This window comes from Pleurodeles waltl, chromosome 4_2 (assembly GCF_031143425.1).
Source record: "Pleurodeles waltl isolate 20211129_DDA chromosome 4_2, aPleWal1.hap1.20221129, whole genome shotgun sequence".
Lineage (NCBI taxonomy): Eukaryota > Metazoa > Chordata > Amphibia > Caudata > Salamandridae > Pleurodeles > Pleurodeles waltl.
In genome coordinates, this window is record NC_090443.1 from 492,417,048 (window position 1) to 492,435,539 (window position 18,492).

The window sequence follows — 18,492 nt, forward strand, 5'->3', positions numbered from 1 at the left end:
ACCTAAACAGCTGATAAAGCAGAGTCCATTGTATTTACAAAGCAGGACATGTGGCGTCTGGTTCTACTGATTGGGTCTGATTTATTTTGGTGTCATTTTATTAAAAACGATTCTATTTTTTCTAAATTGGTGTGGGATCGCTCGTGTTGTGTTTTCATTTTATTACTGTGTGTGTGTGTGTGTGTGTGTGTGTGTGTGTGTGTGTGTGTGTAAGCCTGACTGCTTTTGTGCCAAGATACCATAGGGTTAGTGAGTTTTGTAGCTCACCCCAACAAACTTGTTTCTTCTCCTTGAGATCAGTCTGCATCCCTCCCCCAAACCAAGAACCCAATTTCTCACAACGCATTATCCAGTTACAAATAGCTGTAACTTTTGGGTGTATCTTTGTTTCTGGTGTTGCCATGCACTTTACCTTGGTCCGTGCCGGGCATTATCAATCACACCGGGTTTCCCTTGTTCAACTAGTACTTCACACAAAGTTCATGCAAAAATGAGAAGAGAATAAATGGTTTTCATGCAAGCAAACATCGACTGCGCATTCTCAAGCTGAGACCATTAAGGGCTTTAGGGAGCAAACTTGTAGATACGGAGAGACACAGCTCCATGTTAGTTTTGTTTAATTAAAAAGTTCACACAAAACTTTTCTTTTACCCTAACTAATCAGCCTCACAAAACAAAAGCCTAAAAAAAAAATCATTTGTAGTTTTTGGCTTTCCACTGCACTTGTTTTTTTTTAATAACACACGTAATCAAATCATAATCTGGTTTAAGAGGAAAGGCTGTACCATAATTATAAATATTTGTCAATACCCATTAAGGATCAAACCAGTTAGGGTTTAAATCAGTCAAAAAGGAGAAAAAAACAAAAAATAAATAAACATAGCAGTCGGCGCCACGTACGGGGGTATGAAAAAAATTTGAATATATGAAATTAAACAAAATATGTTTGCATCAGAGGGTTGCTTGGGGACAGAAACCACGATCGGGCTGGACTCATCCGGACATGCTGCGAGAGGCAGAAAATCAACATCCCTTAACTCCCCACTGCAAGCGGGCAACAAACATCCCTTTCAGAAAGTGGTCCACTACAAAAAACGAGCAGGTGTTTTAGCAGATTGGTAAACAAGATGTGAAACTGCTTTATCATAATCTACCACACCAGCGTAGTTAACACACAAAAGCCATATCACATCCATTACAAGTGAGACAAGGAAATTAAATATCCAGAAACATTTTTAATTGTTGGGGGGTATTGGCTAAAGAGAAAGAAAATGAATAATTAAGAATGCTTCAGTGGCTAGTGTGGGGTGAAAAGGACCAGCAAAAGATCTAGCGTCTGAAACTGACAAGACATATCTATAGGGCTCCAGGACAGTCACCCTTTGTTAGTATGAGTTACCACTGACCTAATATAGAATACACTTTTTATTTACAATTTCTGAACATAATAAACTACGTAGTGAAAATTGTGTCTTTCAGCACTAGTGGAATGTTTTATATGCGACTGCTCTCATCAGCAGGAACTCTGTTCATACCCTTCTATAAAATAAATTTTTAAAAAACTACCAAGGAGCACAAGGATGTTCATCCAACTCCCCGGGGAAAGTCAATTCAACAAACATGAAGAGTTGCAGCATTTGTCACTGGCTTTTTGACAATATCAGTAAAGAAATGCCACCAATTTGGGGGAAAGAGTTCAAAATCTGCAGGGAGCCGCCGCACCAATGCTACTGATTGGCTGCTTCACAAGCATCTATCCAGTCACTGTACACATCCACTGCTTCAGAGAGATCTGACAGCCTTATGTCAAGGAAAATACAAGGGATCCCTTGAGGGTGACAACTCACAAGCAGGGTCTTAAATAGAAGCAACAGGTAAATAGAAGGAACAGGAGAGGAAAGCAAATCTGGAAATGAAGCATACATCACACACACCACAAATGCATCATCATAGCTCGGCAGTGCCCTATTCTACTACATACGTTTTATCAACACTCACCCTAGACAAATAACTGCCTATGCCAACACAGAACCAGTCAGCTATATTGTACCTTATTCCAGATGCAAAGTAGTACCTCCCATTTCACCCCAGAGTCTCGCACTGCTCTTAAAAATCACTCTCAATCCTGAACCCCCATGCTTCTGCTATGCCAGCACCAAGGTCCTGTAATTCTATGATTGGGAAGAAGAAAGAGTTCATGCTTTTCAGCACCACACTATTTGTGGCCCCTTTCCACTCCCTAAATATATTCAATAACTCAAATGCACCCAACTACAGAACTAAGGATACACACAACACAATATATTTTTCAACTTACTAACCACTCATAGCTGGGATGTTCCCCCCCTCCATCAACCCTGACAAAAGGATACAGGTTATGGGAGTTTGAAATTCTTCTAGACACACGGTACAGGAAATCACCCCTGTATTTCGAGCTCGATCCCTGTAAGATAAAGAAAAAGGTGTCAGAGGAAATGAAAGATTGATAAGTTAATGCTGCTGTTGTCCCATTACGACAATGTGCTATAGTGAAGCTGTTGTTCAAAGAGAATCCGTGTTTCTCAATAATGTCAAAAACTATTTTTGCCTGACTAGAAAAACATAAATCACGTATCAGAGTGCTAGGGAGGCACTCTGAAAAAGCAACATCGTAGGCATTCAAAAAGCTCAGTATTAGGAAGCCAAGACTTCTTCAAGGCCACAACAGAGGTCAGTTAAGTTGAGAGGCATACCTTCAAAGTTAAGGGAGACTTTAAAGTCTACGATTAAAGGGATGACAAAAGATTACTGTAAGGTAACATGGAAAAGAAACTAAGTTACTTGATGCTTCCAGGCAGGGCTCCGATCTGCACATATGCAAAGTCATATTTAAAAGCTTTAAAAACAAAGTTTAAGACACTGGAAAAAGGCACACTGCACTAATGGAAAAATAAGACTAGCCCAGCAGGCTTCACACGCTCAGCTGGAGCCCAAAAAACCCCAAAAAGGTGACAAAACATGTGGCAAATAAAGGTATAGGGGTACTTCAATGTAATATAGAGCACAGCTCAAAGAAAGAGTGTGTGAGAGAGAGACATTGAGAAAAATTATGTTAAAGTAAAAATGTAAAAATGCTGGCAAACAGCTAATAAAAGTATAAAAGGTACATCGTGAGCAATGGCCTTTGCTACAAAACACAAACACACCAGGTCTACAATGAAAGTCAAGCAAAACGTGCTGCACATTTTTCATGGATTTAATTGCAACTGGAAGTAGAATTCAACAGTACAAGTCAGCAGTACTAAAAGAAAAATGTACATCTCTGTTATGATTACACATTCAACTAAAAGCCTATTTGAACAAGCATTTGCAATGCAATAAGTCTCACATTTGTGAGAAATAGGGATATTGGTGTTGTAAATGACAATATCTTTTACCTATGTTTTTTGGTTTGGAGTGGCGGTATGCCAGGTGCCACAACAACCCTCCCAGGCCTTTTGCTGCAGAAGAGAGGACAACAAGGCTGCCATCTTCTGTGTTTTTGCCTCATTCCTACAGACTGGCTATGACACCCTAGAGATATATTTATGAGTGCTAAACGTTTAAAGGAATAATTCCTCTACACTGGCAGTACCAGCTAAACTTTTAAAAACACTGACTGTATACAAGGAGAATAACAGAAGAGGCAGCTTAATTGAACAGGAGGCTTCAAATCTGTGCAGACTGGTGAAATAGAGCTTCAGTGGTAGATAGGCTGACAGCATAGGTTCCAGAAGTGCGACATCTGGGACCTTGGGTCAGTGTTTTAAATTGAAATAAAGAAGGGCTGATACTCTGTATTCATTTAAAGCACTGCCTTAGGTTAATAGTCTCATGACAGTCCTCGGCTCAAGACTGGACTCTGTAGAACAGATACGTGTAACTGAATCTCCTAGGCCTTGACCGTACATTTTCAGTGCATACATTTGTGCACTGACTGATGGTTTTGAAGTGAGAATGATCTCGGTTGGGATGGCTACTCAAAATTTGAAGTTGGCCTTGCCATCTGGACCACTCAGAGTACAGCAGGAAGCCTGGGTTTGGATGAAAGAGGTTTTTTATACCCTAGACCAGTGAGGCTCCTACAGGGTTGGTTCACTGGCATTTTTTTGGGCTATGAAAAGGATTCAAATGTACGTTTTTTTTGGGAATACAAGGTAGGTCCAGAACCATATCAGAGTTTCTTGATACCCACATAGAATACATTATATAAAAATAATTTATATGGACCTCAAATTTAAATGTGTGTAATGTGAACAAAATCTGTGATGCAACTAGGTAAAAAAAAAAAAAAATAAACACTTGATTTACACTATTCTGTTGTCTGGGGTCTATCCACAATGGCCCTGTGTGAGCCATATTATTATAATACCCTATGAATGTTGTTACAGGGCAAATCTGTACTCGTCATATCATCTATTTGTTGTCTTTCTTTGCTGTCTTACACACACAAAAAAAAGAAAAGAAAAAAAAAAAAAGAAGACTTGTCACAACAACACATTTGAGTAACATAAATACAAGCAGTGACTTGTCCTGATGGCCACAGTTAGTGAAACAACAGGTCTCCTGCGCATAGAGTCTTTACTATTACTGTCCAGGATTGACTGAGATGTAGTCCTTGGGGTGTGTACGCATATAGACAAACACATTTATTCCTATAGACACAGGGAGGCATGAAGCACTGAGAGGAAAACCAGTTGAAGCAGAAGTGAGAAAAGGGCCACTTGATAGGGTCAAAAAGATATTTGACATTGATTTTTCAGGAACTAGGTAACCATGGCAATCAGGAATAATGCATAGAGTTCACATCAAATGATGCATGGGAACTTAGTGGAGTGGTTACATGAAGCCTGGGGTTGGAAGAGAGGAGAGCAGGTTAAACAATACTGGACTGAGAGAGACAATGCCTGGATTATTATACACAGGAGTTCAGAGGCTGATGGGGAAGCACTCTGCGACTGTTGGGGGGGGGGGGGGTATTCATGGTGGGGCCCCTTCAAACAGGAAGCGGTGCTATTTGAACGCTGTTTTAGACAGCGCTTCAGGAAGTGGCATCTGCAAGGTCACAGTAGCTATCAGGGGACTGTCAAAGCCATGATATCAGTGAATTCTGAGAGGAGGAGGAAGAGATGGAATTTGCTCCACTTTTGTGCCATATGATACGCTGCTTTTCTCACTGTGGCACCCTTGTGTTAGCTTATCTGCACTACAGGGTTAGGAAAATGGCTGCCTTTACTAACTGAACTATTTGAAGAGGCTCAATTTATATCCAAAGCCTAGATGTCTTTTGCTATCAAGCTTGTGGCCGTGAAATGTTTGGGTCTGGAGTCACGATTCTGTTTCAAATATTTTGGAGATGTGCTTGGTTGGTGACCCTCCGGAGATTGTCAAAAGCATGTGTTATTGCCTAGTGTTAAGCTCTACTCACGTCAGTGGGTTAATGCACGCACTGCAGAGGTCTTGACAGAACGAGAATGTCAAAGATTACAATCCTGACATAGCTTCTTCTCTGCAAGGTCAATGCAAATTAATTATAGCAATTTTTTAAAGAATGGCACCTCCTTTGCAGCACTATGAAACAGTGGAACCTGTATTACCAAGAACTATATAAAAAAAACAAGGTATTCCAAGAATGCCCCAACACGCACCAATGAACCCTAGGGGAGAGGGACAGAAATCTGACTTTGAAGCTGGGGAAACACGGAGTAGATCTTGGCGCGTTCTTAACATCATGCGGTTCTAGGCAAATCACTTAATTTCCTCATGCTATCAAAAATGAATGTGTTCTTGTGTAATGTAACCGGTGCTCATGTAAAGCACTGTAATACATTTGTTCACGCAATATAAAAAGTGCAAAATAAAATAATAAATAAAACGCACCAAAACATTTGCGTAGAGTTTGTACTACTTAAAACTGCCAATATATATATATATAAAAATAAAAACCCACAGATATTGCAAAGAAACAGCAAGATGCCTGAAAACAAGGAAGCGGAAGAAATAACATAGGGCCACACAGGGCAAAGCTGCGAGGCAAAGGAGAAAAATAGTGTGCCACACTAAGGCACATGGCTGATGTGCAATAAGCCATGTAACAAGGTCAGTCTCCGAGGCGGTAACAGACCAGCCTCAAGGCAGGAAAAACAAAGCATTTACTAACAACATCAAGGGATTTCTGAAAGACAGGCCCAGAAACCAATGAAAGTGACGGGTGTGGTTAAAGCCTACAGAACAGATTACAACATGTCAAGTACAGCATATGGCTTGTGCTATGCTCAACCTAAAAAAATAAATAAAAAAAAACCATAAATAACAAAAAGTCTGAACTTCCTATTTCACTGGCAAAAGAAAAATAAAAATCTTCGGATACCAGAATGATATTTCTAGTAAAGGTACACCCTATAGTGTCATACAGTAATAGTCATACCAACAGGAACAATTATCAAACATTTACAACGTTTAAGAGGGGCATAGCTGCACAGGAAGTATTTACAACTTTAGACCGATGCATACTAGTGTGCCAATCCAAGATCCCCATAGGATCAATAGGTATAGGCAATCACAGCTCACTTTATCTGTGAACTCAAGTACAGACTACCTATCTCTGCAGAAGAAACCTAAAATGTAAACACAAGATAACTTGGATCATTTGTCCTTGCACAGGGTGGCAAAAGAGGTGCCTTTAAAGGGAAAAGGGAGGGGGGGTGTGTGGGGTGATGTGCCCCTCCTTGCAGTTTTTACAACCCCCCCTCCCACTTTAACTACAGAGTGCCACCCAGGCATGGCACCAGTGACTTACAAGAACTCAGATACCGCACCATCAGGTGTCTGTGATGCCATTCACACTAAGTTCCTGTGTGTCGCTGGAGGGATTCCCAGCGGGTTGTCAATCACGCTTAACAAGCAAAGTGCTACCGACGACAGCCATGCTGTGAACTCCTGACCTGTCCGTCAACCATGCTCAATTGTGCAGGAATGACCCCAGTGAATGTGACAAATCTAAGGGTTACAGAGTGCTGCTGATTTCATCTACTCAAAAGCATCCTGAGCCCATGCCTTAATTTGGGCACCATCCATGTGACTGTCCTTTCTTTGTCTGTCTAGCATGAAGTGGCGCTCACCTGCCCAGCTGAGCAGCCGACGAGGGACTCTCAAATCACAACACGCCCTCGAGGAGACCAAAACCTAAATAGGAATATAGCAGGTGCAGTGGCGCCCAGAGTGTTGAGTGGTAAATAAGAGTGGATGCAATATTTATTACTCTAGGAGTCACTGATAGAATGGCCATAAAATAATCTGTCTGTCTGATACACTTACCAGATAACAACTGCAATATGTTTCTTAACCCTTATGATTTATTCAGAGCCTGCTCAATGCTGACCAGGCAGTCCTGGACTTGCAAGTTGCAGTCTTAAGTCTTTCCTCTAGTGGGACTAATACGTTTAAAGCAACTAAGGAATAAATGTTAACCAAGAAGGATTACTATTGGGCAGCCTCCACCCAATCGCAAGTCAAAGTTGATAGTGATAAAGACAACTTGCACTGGCACAGCCAAAAGGTCTCATATCTATGCAAGAGCTCTTGGTTTTGCCAATGTGTTTTCGCCATGTTGTACACCAGAATGGCTCCTGTTCAGAAGGTGAGGGGCATAGAGTGGAGTATGCATTGTGTGGTAGTGCACTGCCATTTACAAACACATTTTCAATTGAAATGACCATTACATTTGCACAGGCATACAGTTTTAGTGATAAAACTATACAGACCACAAACAATGTGTGAATATGTCATCACCTAGTGTATTGGTTTGTTTTTATCATATTAAAATATTTGTTTCCGCCACACTTTAGAATTATAAAAAAAACTGTGCTTCATTTGTGCTTTCTTAATTCTATGCTCTGAAATATTTACAAAGATCATTTACAGACATTTACATTTTGTGTGCTAGAAAAACGCCTTCCTTTCACACCGCTTGATTGTCATTAAATCATGTCATTTTTAAGTGAGAGAAATAAAACACCAAGTTCTCATAGAAGAAAATTTGGCATTTAACTAGCAAATGTGACAAGATGAGAACAAAATGAAAAGGCCCGTTTACAAAAAGTGAGCACTCTGGGAAGAATAAGGTAAATAAGCTATGCTCCACGGGAGGGAGAAAGACATGCTGAACAGCCTCAAACAAAAAGAAAGTAAACAGAAAACCAGCAAATTCTAGTTACAAACCACAAAACTATGGTAAGCAACGGGGGAATGCATTCCCATATCAGCTTTCAGAATGTCCCCTTGAAGAGGCTTTGGAATTTATTTAAAAAAAAAAAAAAACACTGTTGAATGTTAAGGCTACAGCACCAAGTGCTGCTTCCAGACACTGATCTCATTGTAGAGTCTGGGATCGATAAAAATAGCAAACTGTGTATTGCCAGTAAATAATCATTAACAGCCTCAGACAGGTAGTGCTAGTTAAACGATGGCTGGTTGGTACCACGGGTGTATCAGAGGGGTGTGAAGTGCCCTATTTGCTTCTTCTGAAGAGCTTTTTTCACCACAAAATAAATCTGAATACCCTAAAGCACTGAAAAAGGTGCCATAAATACATTTTGGGAAAAAAGCTTCTTAGTTAAAAACATCATGCTGTATTGCGGAAGCAGGAGACTGAAAGTTGAGTTTCAATGATCACATCCAGGGGCACATAACAAGATGTTTGTTGGGTGAAGGAGGACCTGGGCAGTGGAGATCATTTTGAGAGTTTCATTTCGATATAGGGTTATCCATACTCCTGCCACCTAGTTGTGCTACAGTGGGCTGGTCATAATCTGTGGAACCTGTCAACATGATTTTTTTTTATCCCTACCTTTTCAATTGGCCAAACTGCACACTTTTGAGCACTTTTCAAATGTATCCATCTGCCTCCTTTTTTCACAGGATTGTAAGTATTTAGATGTAAACTAAAAGCTGCAAGGGTGTTATTAAAGAGGAAAACCATACAATAAGTTAGTAGTGCTGGGAAGCTTCTGGTTACACTGTCTAGACACCAAAATATATTATGGGAATTAAGTTATAGCCTTGGGATCATAGAGGACTGCTAATCCTACTTTAGCAAACTATCTGATCTTGGCGTTATCACATCCTCCCTGTGGCCCTGTTCACTAATCAGACAACAGGTGATCTGTGGACAGATGTGACTGTGAAGAGATCCAAGGTCTGTTGAAATATTGGACAGGGAAGAGATGCCAAGATTGTGGCTAAATGAGATCGTGACTAGATGCTGAGCCTGTTCAGGAACGACAAAAAAAACAGGGAGGCTGTAGAGCGATACGAGTGTTAAGATGTAGGGATCATAGAGATATTGAAGGGATCCTGAGACTGTAACAGGGATGTGGGTCCAGGGCAACAAGTTTTCATGTTTATTTTGTCCTTGGGACAAGTAGGCCTAACCCACTACAGCACAAACTTTTGGCTGCCAGTTTACAGACATGGAACTGTCTGCAGTTGCGGTAATGTGTGTCCATATGTTAATGCTGTTCGGACTTCTATTTATGGTACATTACTGAAAAGTTGTTATTAGAGTGAGTGCAGTAAAAAAATGTTTTAAGATCACACTACACTACTTCCAGTGTAAACAATTAAAAAGGGTACACACGTTTGAAACGTTTTACAATATGAGGCTAAGTATAATGCTACCTGAAAGATCTCTAATTAGTTGCAAATGTTTGCAGAAGCTTGTAAGCAAGAATGAGGATTTTTGCTTTCAAAATAAAAGGTTCAGGAAATAATGCAAGTAGGAAACAAAATGTTTCGCAATTATGACATTTTAGGTACTATTTCTTTGAAAGGTAATTTAGTAAAATGTGTTGATGCATGCTAGTAATACAAAAAATATTTCTTATGGAAAATCAGTGTAACCATTATCAACAAGAGAATGAGAAGCATGAAAATAATAAAGCACTAACAAAGCCAACTGATGACATTTTTTGTGAGACTTTTGTTTTTGTCAATGCATGTCTTGTTTTGACATGGCTTTTGTAACACCTTATTGTTGTGGGAACTGCCAGGCCCTCCCCATTATCACACTGGCAAAAAGGGAAAGAAAATAAATTGGGGTCTCAAAAAGCACACATTGCCACCAGTGGCGTAACATAGGCCCCGAAACCACCCTCCAGAGTACCCCACCTTCAGCACAGCACCTGCCCTGAGTGAGTCTGAAGGTGGGGGGGGAGATCAATGTTCTTTGTAGAGGGTCACCCTTCAGTTTTGTTAGGCCACTGATTGCCACAGTAGTTGCTGGCACTGAGCAAAACTTTGTGTGCAATATGCTCCTTGTGGGACAGCAGAATGCGATCACTCGCAATAAGGCCACCCGACAGAGAGCGATATATAAGTTTAATAAAAACAAAATGTATTTGTTAACACCAGACCTACTTATGGGCCCAATTCTTAAAGAAAGTCACAAAAGTGCACCCATGGTATAGGTCTTCGAATGTGTGGTTATGATGAATTCACAAGAACTTACAGAAGGAGACCAGGAAATGGTACTCCTAGAAAATATTTGTGAACTGTATTTTAACACTAACAAATACGAATTGTAGATTTGCTCATGTGAAAATCTATTGAGCGTTGTAGGGAGTTGGCTCTGTATGTGCTATTTCAAAGTAAGGAATAGCATGCACAGAGTCCAAGGGTTCCCCTTAGAGGTAAGATAGTGGCAAAAAGAGATAATACCAATGCTCTATTTTGTGGTAGTGTGGTCGAGCAGTAGGCTTATCAAAGGAGTAGTGTTAAGCATTTGTTGTACATACTCACAGGCAATAAATGAGGAACACAGACTCAGAGACAAATCCAGCCAATAGGTTTTGTTATAGAAAAAATATATTTTCTTAGTTTATTTTAAGAACCACAGGTTCAAATTCTACATGTAATATCTCATTTGAAAGGTATTGCAGGTAAGTACTTTAGGAACTTTGAATAATTACAGTAGCATATATACTTTTCACATAAAACACAAATAGCTGTTTTAAAAGTGGACACTTAATGCAATTTTCACAGTTCCTGGGGGAGGTAAAGTATTGTTAGTTTTTGCAGGTAAGTAACCCACCTACAGGGTTCAGTTTTGGGTCCAAGGTAGCCCACCGTTGGGGGTTCAGAGCAACCCCAAAGTCACCACACCAGCAGCTCAGGGCCGGTCAGGTGCAGAGGTCAAAGAGGTGCCCAAAACACATAGGCTTCACTGGAGAGAAGGGGGTGCCCCGGTCTGCCAGCAGGTAAGTACCTGCGTCTTCGGAGGGCAGACCAGGGGGGTTTTGTAGGGCACGGGGGGGGGGGGGACACAAGTCCACACAAAAAGTACACCCTCAGCAGCGCGGGGGCGGCCGGGTGCAGTGTGAAAACAAGCGTCGGGTTTCCAATGGGAGTCAATGGGAGACCAAGGGGTCTCTTCAGCGGTGCAGGCAGGCAAGGGGGGGGCTCCTCGGGGTAGCCACCACCTAGGCAAGGGAGAGGGCCTTCTGGGGGTCACTCCTGCACTGAAGTTCCGTTCCTTCAGGTGCTGGGGGCTGCGGGTGCAGGGTCTTTTCCAGCCGTCGGGATTTTAGAGTCAGGCAGTCGCGGTCAGGGGGAGCCTCGGGATTCCCTCTGCAGGCGTCGCTGTAGAGGGGCTCAGGGGTGACAACTCTGGTTACTCACGGTCTCCGAGTCGCTGGAGGGTCCTCCCTGAGGTGTTGGTTCTCCACCAGTCGAGTCGGGGTCGCCGGGTGCAGTGTTGCAAGTCTCACGCTTCTTGCGGGGATTTGCAGGGGTCTTTAAATCTGCTCCTCTGTAACAAAGTTGCAGTCTTTTTGGAGCAGTGCCGCTGTCCTCGGGAGTTTCTGGTCTTTCTTGAAGCAGGGCAGTCCTCTGAGGATTCAGAGATCGCTGGTCCTGGGGAAAGCGTCGCTGGAGCAGGTTTCTTTGGAAGGCAGGAGACAGGCCAGTAGGACTGGGGCCAAAGCAGTTGGTGTCTTCTTTCTTCTTCTGCAGGGGTTTTCAGCTCAGCAGTCCTCTTCTTCTTGTAAGTTGCAGGAATCTAAATCTTTAGGTTCAGAGAAGCCCTTAAATACTAAATTTAAGGGCGTGTTTAGGTCTGGGGGGTTAGTAGCCAACGGCTACTAGCCCTGAGGGTGGGTACACCCTCTTTGTGCCTCCTCCCAAGGGGAGGGGGTCACAATCCTATCCCTATTGGGGGAATCCTCCATCTGCAAGATGGAGGATTTCTAAAAGTTAGAGTCACTTCAGCTCAGGACAACTTAGGAACTGTCCTGACTGGCCAGTGACTCCTCCTTGTTATTCTCATTATTTCCCCCGGCCTTGCCGCCAAAAGTGGGGCCGTGGCCGGAGGGGGCGGGCAACTCCACTAGCTGGAGTGCCCTGTGGTGCTGGAACAAAGGGGGTAAGCCTTTGAGGCTCACCGCCAGGTGTTAAAGCTCCTACCTGGGGGAGGTGTTAGCATCTCCACCCAGTGCAGGCTTTGTTACTGGCCTCAGAGTGACAAAGGCACTCTCCCCATGGGGCCAGCAACATGTCTCTGTTGTGGCAGGCTGCTAGAACCAGTCAGCCTACACAGATAGTCGGTTAAGGTTTCAGGGGGCACCTCTAAGGTGCCCTCTGGGGTGTATTTCACAATAAAATGTACACTGGCATCAGTGTGCATTTATTGTGCTGAGAAGTTTGATACCAAACTTCCCAGTTTTCAGTGTAGCCATTATGGTGCTGTGGAGTTCGTGTTTGACAAACTCCCAGACCATGTACTCTTATGGCTACCCTGCACTTACAATGTCTAAGGTTTGGCTTAGACACTGTAGGGGCACAGTGCTCATGCACTGGTGCCCTCATCTATGGTATAGTGCACCCTGCCTTAGGGCTGTAAGGCCTGCTAGAGGGGTGGCTTATCTCTACTTGCATAGGCAGTGAGAGGCTGGCATGGCACCTTGAGGGGAGTGCCATGTCGACTTACTCATTTTGTTCTCACCAGCACACACAAGCTGGCAAGCAGTGTGTCTGTGCTGAGTGAGGGGTCCCCAAGGTGGCATAAGACATGCTGCAGCCCTTAGAGACCTTCCCTGGCATCAGGGCCCTTGGTACCAGAGGTACCAGTTACAAGGGACTTACCTGGATGCCAGGGTGTGCCAATTGTGGATACAAAAGTACAGGTTAGGGAAAGAACACTGGTGCTGGGGCCTGGTTAGCAGGTCTCAGCACACTTTCAATTCAAAACATAGCATCAGCAAAGGCAAAAAGTCAGGGGGTAACCATGCCAAGGAGGCATTTCCTTACAAGCGTTTACAAGTTCACTTCCCCTCCAACCACCTTTTTTCCCCAACCCATGAAGAACGTCTGCCATTGTCGAGAGCAAGTTTCCACCCTTTCTCACTATGGGAAAAGATTAAAGAAGAGCTGGTGAAAATCTTTAAAACATAAGTTAGTATGTTTGCAGACTCAAAGGCATTCCAGCCCTATAACTATTGCTTACTGCTTCCTCTAGCCCCAGTATGTAAATCTACAGAAAGGTGGCAAAATAAGGAAATGTCTATGGTAGGGATTTAAATTGCAAGTATTCAAGCTCTACTACAGTAGTATCCCTGGCATATTCAGAGAGGCTATTATCATTGCATCACCACACTGCACCAAAGGGACAAGTAGATTTAAGAAGCAACCTGTCCCATGGACAGGTAAATATTTTATTAAATTCCACACCCCTGCTGTAAAGAGCTCGGGAAATAAAGGGTTGCTAAGACTGTACAGATGTAATAGTGAAGAGATACAAGAGTGTAAAGAAGACGTAGTGAAGAAATGTTGGTCTTATACAGTTATGGTAGAATATTAATAAGGTCACTGTACTGTTGTGGTTTTTACAATGAGAATTTGATTCTTTGTAATGTTTTCCATATTTGACCTCAAGCATTCAAGCTCTTCCACCTAGCCAAAAACGTTAGCAAACAAACACACATGATGGACGGAATATGGAACAAATCAAACATTCACTCCCAGTCACAAATCTGGGTTTAATCCGTCAAGTCTTTTGCTCACCATGTCACCTCAGGTTGGACCCAGCCATATGCAAATCAGTTTTGACCATGTTCACCATGGGTACAGTCCGGGCCGAACTGCTGAGCCAGGTCCTACCTAGACCAGAAATAATCACCCTGGGACTGGTCACCCTTCATCAGTCAGGCTAGCTTGAATCCATGGGAAATAGTGAACCTGGGCCCCATATCTGGGCATATCCAGTGCACTTAGTAATTATAGAATTACCAAAAGGAACCCATTTCACAATTTTTCCAGTCCTAAGCTTTCCTTTACTAAGCACTTGTAACTAGGTGGTAAATTCAACAGTGACCTTTCGTGGGACTCAATACTAGAATGACCACAATGCACTATGTTGTGAAATTCAACCACAAGACCTGATCGTTATTGCCTTGATGGCATACAGGCACCTAGCTACAGTGATGAGGGATGCTCTTGTGTTGCTTGGTTGACTAAAATCAAGTGCATGACAGGCTAGTATAAAAGCCTAATTTGTTGACACAAGACACCACAATATTTTTACACAACATTTGCACAGAGCTACAAAATGATACGTGCATGGATGCCAAAAAGCCCCACATGAAAAGTCCGACAATTTACATGCGACGTGTACACTCCTTTATTTTAAGGTAAACATTGAAGCTACATGTCCCAACATTCAAAAGTACTACTGATATATATGTGTATGCGCATGCACAACCTTCACAGTACGACATTTTAGGTCCCCTAACAAGTATTATCCATGGCTCCTCGTGTGCAGCACATGTACCATCCTTCATTACTCCAAACAAGACAAGGGATTGTTGTGTACACCAGTTGTGAATGGCACACGTTATAGTATGGACGAAACCGATTAACGCAGAGCCCACTACCCATAAGGTATTACATCTCCTGCTGACAGCTGGTGAGGAGGCCCACTTAATTACTAAACTATATCGGGTCCAAATTGAGGAAGGTTTGGACCCGCTGCGGCCAATGAGAGAGAGAGAGAGATGGGGAAGGACGATTGGTAGGGAACTGTTGGACGCAGAGTGGAACAGGGCATTGGCCTACCCCCGGAAGGTCTCCTGCAACACACTGTTGCGATACATCCAATACAATTACTTCCATAGGACGTACCTCACACCACAACAACTGGCGCTAATGTATGGCAGAAATCCTAGGACTTGCCCAAGATGTGAGGTCACTGATGCCAACTATGAACACATGGTATGGGACTGTCCCGAGATCCAGCCGGGCAGGGGGCGGTAATGGCTGATCTATCGAGATTATATGAGCTTACCCTGTCCCGGACTCCTGCTGCATGCCTACTAGGCCTCGGGATGGGACCGCCATGGGGGAAGGTGGGTAGACGTTTTCTGGACCTGGCCCTAGTTGTTTACAGGAGACTGATCTCAAAAGGGTGGAAGGCCCCTGGACGTCCCCCGCTGACTGAGTGGCGACAAGACGTGTCGAAATGGTCCAGAGCTCAACTGCAGGTTCTGCGGAGCGAAGAGACGAGAGGTCTGCGTCAAAACCCAATCACACCAGAGTGGGAGGTCACAGTGAAGAGATGGGAAGACATAATGGGGGGGGGGGGGGGGGAACGGGAACATCCATGGAGGAACCAGCAAGAATAGAGGTCTAAGTAGACAGAAAGAAGGGTGGGGGATATCATGCCTACTAGAGTGTCCTATCAGAGGGTCAGCAGGACCGAGTGTGAAACTCGGTACAGAGATGACAATCGGACTTAACCGAGGGCCCTGGGGAGCAGAAAGTCTGGATACGGAATGACGCCCGTCCAGTGAGGAACGAGGGGAGTAAGAGTATAGCGACATCCCACTCACCGGAGTATGACGTACCTCAGCAAAGGTAGTTACCTACTCTACACAGGGCCATCAAGTTTAATGTTTAATCTTTGTTCAACACGAGTTAAGTCTGTTATGTAGTCATAAAACAAAATAGTTATACAACACTCACATTTGGGGAAAAAGCAGACAAGTGGCGTTGGTACACTTATTTTAAAGTAGTTCTACTCAGAATCACAGACTGAATGAATAACGTGACAAAAACCTCATAACTGGTAAAAAAAATCAGCTGTGCTATTAACACTGATAACTGTGAACAAGATAAGAACGCGATTATGTCATAACTTGTTATGTGTCTGTAAGGCAGCAATTTGTGAATAAAAGTATATTTAAAAAAATAATAATAAATAAAATAAAAAAATAGTATGGACGAAACTTTGAACTTAGGTCCAGGCGGTATACGTCAACTCATAACTATCCTTAAAAGGAGATCATCGTTCTTACAAAAATAGAAGCGGTATATACCATCTTCTTATCGAAAATAGAAAGGCTAGAAAGTAACCGCAGGCGATATCTCACAGCATACCCACTGCATTAAAGCTTTAGAAACAGTGGGCATTAATGTGATGTTGACGGCCTTACACTGGCAGACGAAATAATGGCCCGCACGTCGGAAAGTATAGGTGTATTTGTGGTGTTGCATGAACACATTGCAAGAATACCACAAAGTGAATGTACCCCCCTCCCCGGGGGGGTAAACAAGTCAAACATACATAGAACCTGGGTGGGTGACATGCAGTGAGCTTTCCTTGGAGACGCTACCATCAAAACTCATCCGTGAACAATACCCCATCTATACGCAGCAGTCAACGGCTGCCTCTCAAACAGCCACTAACACAGATTTAAAAGAGCCCCCACCTTCTTACATTTTTACGTCACAGGACTTCTCGTGGTTACAAAAGGGACAGGTAAACTGAGTATCCAAATTCCCTGTCATCTTCTTCTTGGGAGGGGGCTTTCGTTTTGATTTACGACGACCCATCTTGACCTATCGAGAAAAAAAACACAAACCCATAAAAAAATGAAATACATCAAACAAGACACCCCTTCCCTTGCACTACCCTGGTCAAGCAACCTCTTCCAACGCACCCTTTCTCAGAGGACCCTCCTCATAACACTTACGTTTTACTGCCTCCCTTTCTCCACACACTCTCAAACGTATCATAACTTTTCTCACATACCTCCCTTTCTCCCCGCGGCCTCCCACACACGATCTGAACGACAGACTTCCCCACAACCTCTGGGCCTCACGTGCTCTTTTTCCCGTCAGCAGGCCTCCAACAACAACAAATCCACGTTCCGTTAACCACGGCGTGAGACAGGAACCGGAAGCAGAGAGCATCGCAAAAACCACGCGCACAGTTCCCTGACTCGTCCCATTGGTCGAAAAGCAGGCCTCCACTTGCGTTCGCCGAGAGATCCGATTGGTTGAGGGGGCAGCAAAGCGGCGCGTTTCAATTCGTCCTGGGAGAGAGTGGCTGTGGCGCGATTAGTACGTGACTGTCTATTGCATGGTAGGTTGAAACTTAGGTCAAATGGCAGTGTGCGAAAGAGTCGCGTTGTATTTCATAGGACATCCAAACCGGCCTGGTACCTGAACCTAATAAAGGAACAGGAAACTGAGGTAACTCAGAATGACTTCGAGGCGGAGTTTTTTTTTATGGCAACGAGTCGCTGAATGCCCAGATTTGTTTCGAAATTGATAAGACCGTAGATCTAAGGCTACCATTTAAAATTATTCCCAACTTCGCGCCCACGGCAGCAGTTGAGTATTTTCAACACTGGGAAGACTCATTGGCAGTTCGAACTCTATTTCTAAAATATTTTTGGTTGATCAGAGCTTTACTTAAAAATTACTCAGTGGGCTCACTTACTGTTTTAATGTAAGTTCTGGACTATTTTGGATAAAGTTACAAAATGATACAACTGAGCAGAGCCAGCACTCACAATGTTAATGCCCATATTACATAGCCTTAGGGAACAAACCACTGTCTATTCTACTCCTTTTCAAAGAATTTCTCTTTAAGTCCATGGAACTTTTTGAGATTTATTTTATTGCCAGAAGATTAGAAAATGTTCTAGCTCTGCCTCAAGCATTTTAGATTCTGTTAAGGACACGGAGGTGAGGATTATGCTTCTCAATCTTTACTACTCAAATACGGCAGCCAACAGTAAAAACAGAAAACACATTATAATACTTAGGCTTTGAATTGAACCTCTCTGTGAGCCACCAAAAGCAGACCATAACAATCTACAAAATAGAGAGACACCATCTTGACTTCCTCTTTCTTTGCAATGAAGACACACAACTCCTGGATAAGAATTCCAAAATGAACTTCCAACTGCACAGGTCAATCCAATCCAACGAAACGCTGATCTTGTAGACAACCAAGAACTTCTTGAACAATTATGAGATCTTAGAATCCGATCCTGGAGAGGAAGAAAAATTATATATATCTCAGCTCACTATCCGTGACAAAATAAGGGAGGGTAATCTTTAAATGACAATAAAGAACAACTTGATAAAATGTATAACCACACAAAAATTATCTCCATAGGTGGGATAATCCTTGAC

General features: G+C 42.9%; 1 protein-coding gene across 3 annotated transcripts; it reads right to left on the minus strand.

The window, feature by feature from the left end:
* Positions 1-1,587: 1,587 nt before the first annotated feature.
* ELOF1 (elongation factor 1) lies at positions 1,588-17,290 on the minus strand. 3 transcript variants are annotated; one of them, XM_069231919.1, is made up of 4 exons: positions 17,169-17,290; positions 16,784-16,905; positions 2,373-2,443; positions 1,588-1,792 (listed from the first exon to the last, which is right to left on the minus strand). In XM_069231919.1, the coding sequence occupies exons 2-4, from the start codon at positions 16,897-16,899 to the stop codon at positions 1,728-1,730; spliced, it is 252 nt and encodes an 83-aa protein (XP_069088020.1). In that variant the 5' UTR covers positions 16,900-16,905; positions 17,169-17,290; the 3' UTR covers positions 1,588-1,727. The 3 variants fall into 3 exon arrangements, with proteins under 3 accessions (XP_069088020.1, XP_069088021.1, XP_069088019.1); XM_069231920.1 differs by having other exon boundaries at positions 17,156-17,284; XM_069231918.1 differs by having other exon boundaries at positions 17,099-17,233.
* Between the last annotated feature and the right edge of the window lie 1,202 nt (positions 17,291-18,492).